The sequence below is a fragment of the Loa loa genome (genome assembly GCF_000183805.2).
Source record: "Loa loa unplaced genomic scaffold supercont3.152, whole genome shotgun sequence".
NCBI lineage: Eukaryota > Metazoa > Nematoda > Chromadorea > Rhabditida > Onchocercidae > Loa > Loa loa.
In genome coordinates, this window is record NW_018108332.1 from 42,495 (window position 1) to 45,662 (window position 3,168).

General features: G+C 25.8%; 1 protein-coding gene across 1 annotated transcript; it reads right to left on the reverse strand.

Annotated features, from left to right (window-relative positions):
* Positions 1-2,540: 2,540 nt before the first annotated feature.
* LOAG_17922 (hypothetical protein) lies at positions 2,541-2,896 on the reverse strand (the record flags this gene model as incomplete). Its single annotated transcript, XM_020450590.1, has 2 exons — positions 2,541-2,663; positions 2,843-2,896. 2 exons carry the CDS (start codon positions 2,894-2,896, stop codon positions 2,541-2,543), a joined length of 177 nt encoding a protein of 58 aa, XP_020305709.1.
* Between the last annotated feature and the right edge of the window lie 272 nt (positions 2,897-3,168).

Consider the following 3,168-nt stretch of genomic DNA (forward strand, 5'->3'; position numbering starts at 1 on the left):
GGAANATGAATAAACAAATTTACATAGTCACATTTATAATAGATGCAGTNTTAAAAAATGGTGTCAATTGGATGGTTGACAAATATACCGGCATAGTATCATCATATTGTTTTAGTGAAACTGAATACCAAAATATTCGATGAAAAAATTTTATTTGAAATAGAAATAGTATTAAATTTAATTTCATTCAAATAATCAGTTTAAAAAAAATTGGATTTTTTTTTCTTTTGGCTTTCCAATTACTGTAATGCAACGATAGTTTAAAAAAAAAAAGAAGGAAAATAAATTTGAAAAAATTTTGGGAAAAATATAAAGAAAATAAAAAAGATTTATTTGTTTCATTTCACATAAAATGAACATTTAGAAGCAAAAAAAAAAAAAATGAAAAAATTACGAAAGATATTATCCGACTATCATTGAAATTTACGAAGAACAAAAGTTTTTCGTTCCTTATATTTCTTTACAAATCTTTCACCTCTATCCATTAATCATTGATTGTATGATTCCAATTTAGTAATTAATTTAATGTTGAGCAATGAAAAAAGAAAAAAAGATAAATTAAATAGTCTCTCATTTCTTTCTTGAATCATTTTTAAAAATTCAATAAACCATACGATTAATCAATCAAAAATAAAATAAAAAAAAAACAGCAAGAAAAATACAAAATTAAACAAGTAAAATTTAAATTCAAATTATATAAGAAATTGAAATAATCAAAATGAAACGAAGCATAAGAAACTAATTTTAATGCACCTTCTTCCATAACAATTGTTCAAATCAATTTATATCAAAATTTGCTTCAATCTTTTGTTTTTATCAGTACACAAGTGATAAGTGTTAAAATGAGCCAAAAGGAATTTTGCGATCATTCATACGTTAATGTTACTATTATTGGAATGAATTTTATATTTGAAATTTAGTTGATAATTTATAATTAAAATTTTTCATTGCAATTTTTTCTTTCATTTTAACATTTCAGTACGTACATTGACAAACTGTTAGAACTTTCTGTCATATTTTGAAAAAAAATAAAATGAAATAAAAATGAAAAAGGACACATCTACTTGAGATTTAGCAATTTCATACTGTTATTTTCTATCACTTCTTCAAACATGCGTGATATCTGATTAGTGATTAACTGATAAGAGAATAGCCTGATAAGGAGTTTTTGATGTTAGAAGATTTACATTCCAGCTTTTTGAGGTCGATAATTTCATACTGACACTTTCTATCACTTCCCTTACATTTGCATAATACATTAAGAAATTTTCAAAGTGAAAAAATATTCAATTCACTCCGTAACTTCGTAAGAAAAAAAATTCGTCTTGATCAAATTTTTTATTAACCTTTACTTTTTCATTTTCTCCTTTCTGATCATTTATTTATTAAATTCTAATAATTTAATATCTTATCAACCGTGCAATATTGCTATGACTTAATATTTTAGCTTTATCATAATATTCACTTACTGTTTAAATCTTACCTTTTTTTCTGAATTTCATTAGGTAATAACAATCTTTTCTCTTTTTATGATGAATATCTATAAGGTGTAATGATTAATTGAGTGGCAAATTTTCACATGTACTAATACCGCTTTACCGTAACTTGTTTGCCATAAATTATTTTATCACAGTCTATTTTATGGTAATTTTTGATATATCGCTTACGTAGTTATCATCACCTAATATGAATTAGTCTCATAATATTAAAGTAAAACTGTAATAAGAAATAATTCATATGTACACACTTCACATCCATATGCTCTCGCGGTAATAGTATTATCATTATATTAGCAGTTGGCTTTTTTGATAAAACAGTCCTTTCCATACTTAATACTATAATAGGATACAATTCCGCCTAAGCATGTGTCATATGCGTTTCTCAATAATTAAAGCAATACATAAAGTATTTTCACCTCTTGTTCCCGAAATTCATCATAAAGGATTGGAAGTTCAAGCAGGGTAGACAGAATATGGAATGAAACTGCAAGGAATGAACGAAAATTAACGTCTAATATTCACGAATAATAAATCATAGTTATTATTAAAATTAAAATTAGATACAAATAAAACTATTTCCTTCTTCTTCCAGCCGGGTAAAGGTTAATAAACAGCACTGAAGATATGTATAATATTATTGGAAACGGAAACTTGATGAAAACAATTCTTCATGATATAAAAATATTTCAGGAAATGAAGAATGCTAACAGTACAATATAAATGAATAATCTGTACATGTACATGAGATGTTTGACAGATAACATACATAGAAAATACATAATTGAGGTAGGGACAATACAATAAAACTAAACTTAGTTCAGAGAAAGAAAACCTTCTGCCAATTCATAAGACTTCCTTAAATACAATATCATTGATGGTCACTCACTGTAATATTTTCCTAATCAAATATTTAGTTCCATATATATCTTAGCAAGTCAATATCGCTAATTTTATCAAATAAAAAAACTATTTTAAACTATCAAACTCATATCAAATGCAAGTGACAATAACACCAAACAAGAGGAATGATAAACAACGATTTCATAGTATTTTCAAACAAATAGCAATAGCTTTTGATAACAGGTGACGATTTTCTCGATTTGGACTACTAATAACTGTCCGAAAACCACCATTTTTAATGCATACAGTAGCATTGAGAGTATCCTGAAAATATATACATTAAATTCGTAAATAAGCGAAACATCAAATTAGTTATACAAAAGATTGAATAGTAATCTCGTGAACTTCTGTTATCCTGATATTCAAAAAATTTCCTCTCCTCGCATTCAATGTAGTATCAAAAAAAAAAGGAAAAAAAGAGAAATAAAGTTATAAACACTTACAAAAGTGAAACGGATATTCCCATCAATTTCATCTTGTGAAAATTTTAAATTCATCTGAAAATAATCAAAAACGAATGTTTAGAAAATGCTTATTACAGTATGCATAATTTTTTACATGGAACCGCTAGACGGATATTAGGGCTCTGCTGTCATTTAATAAAATACGTATTACATCAAATCATTTATTAAAATACGTATTATTGTCATTTATTAAAATAAGCATCACAACAATGTCTTATGAGAAACATAGTGCAGAAATATTCCTTTTAATCCAAACTTAAATTGAGCTATTGATAGTGCAATGGATGGTATCAAAAGCAACTTAG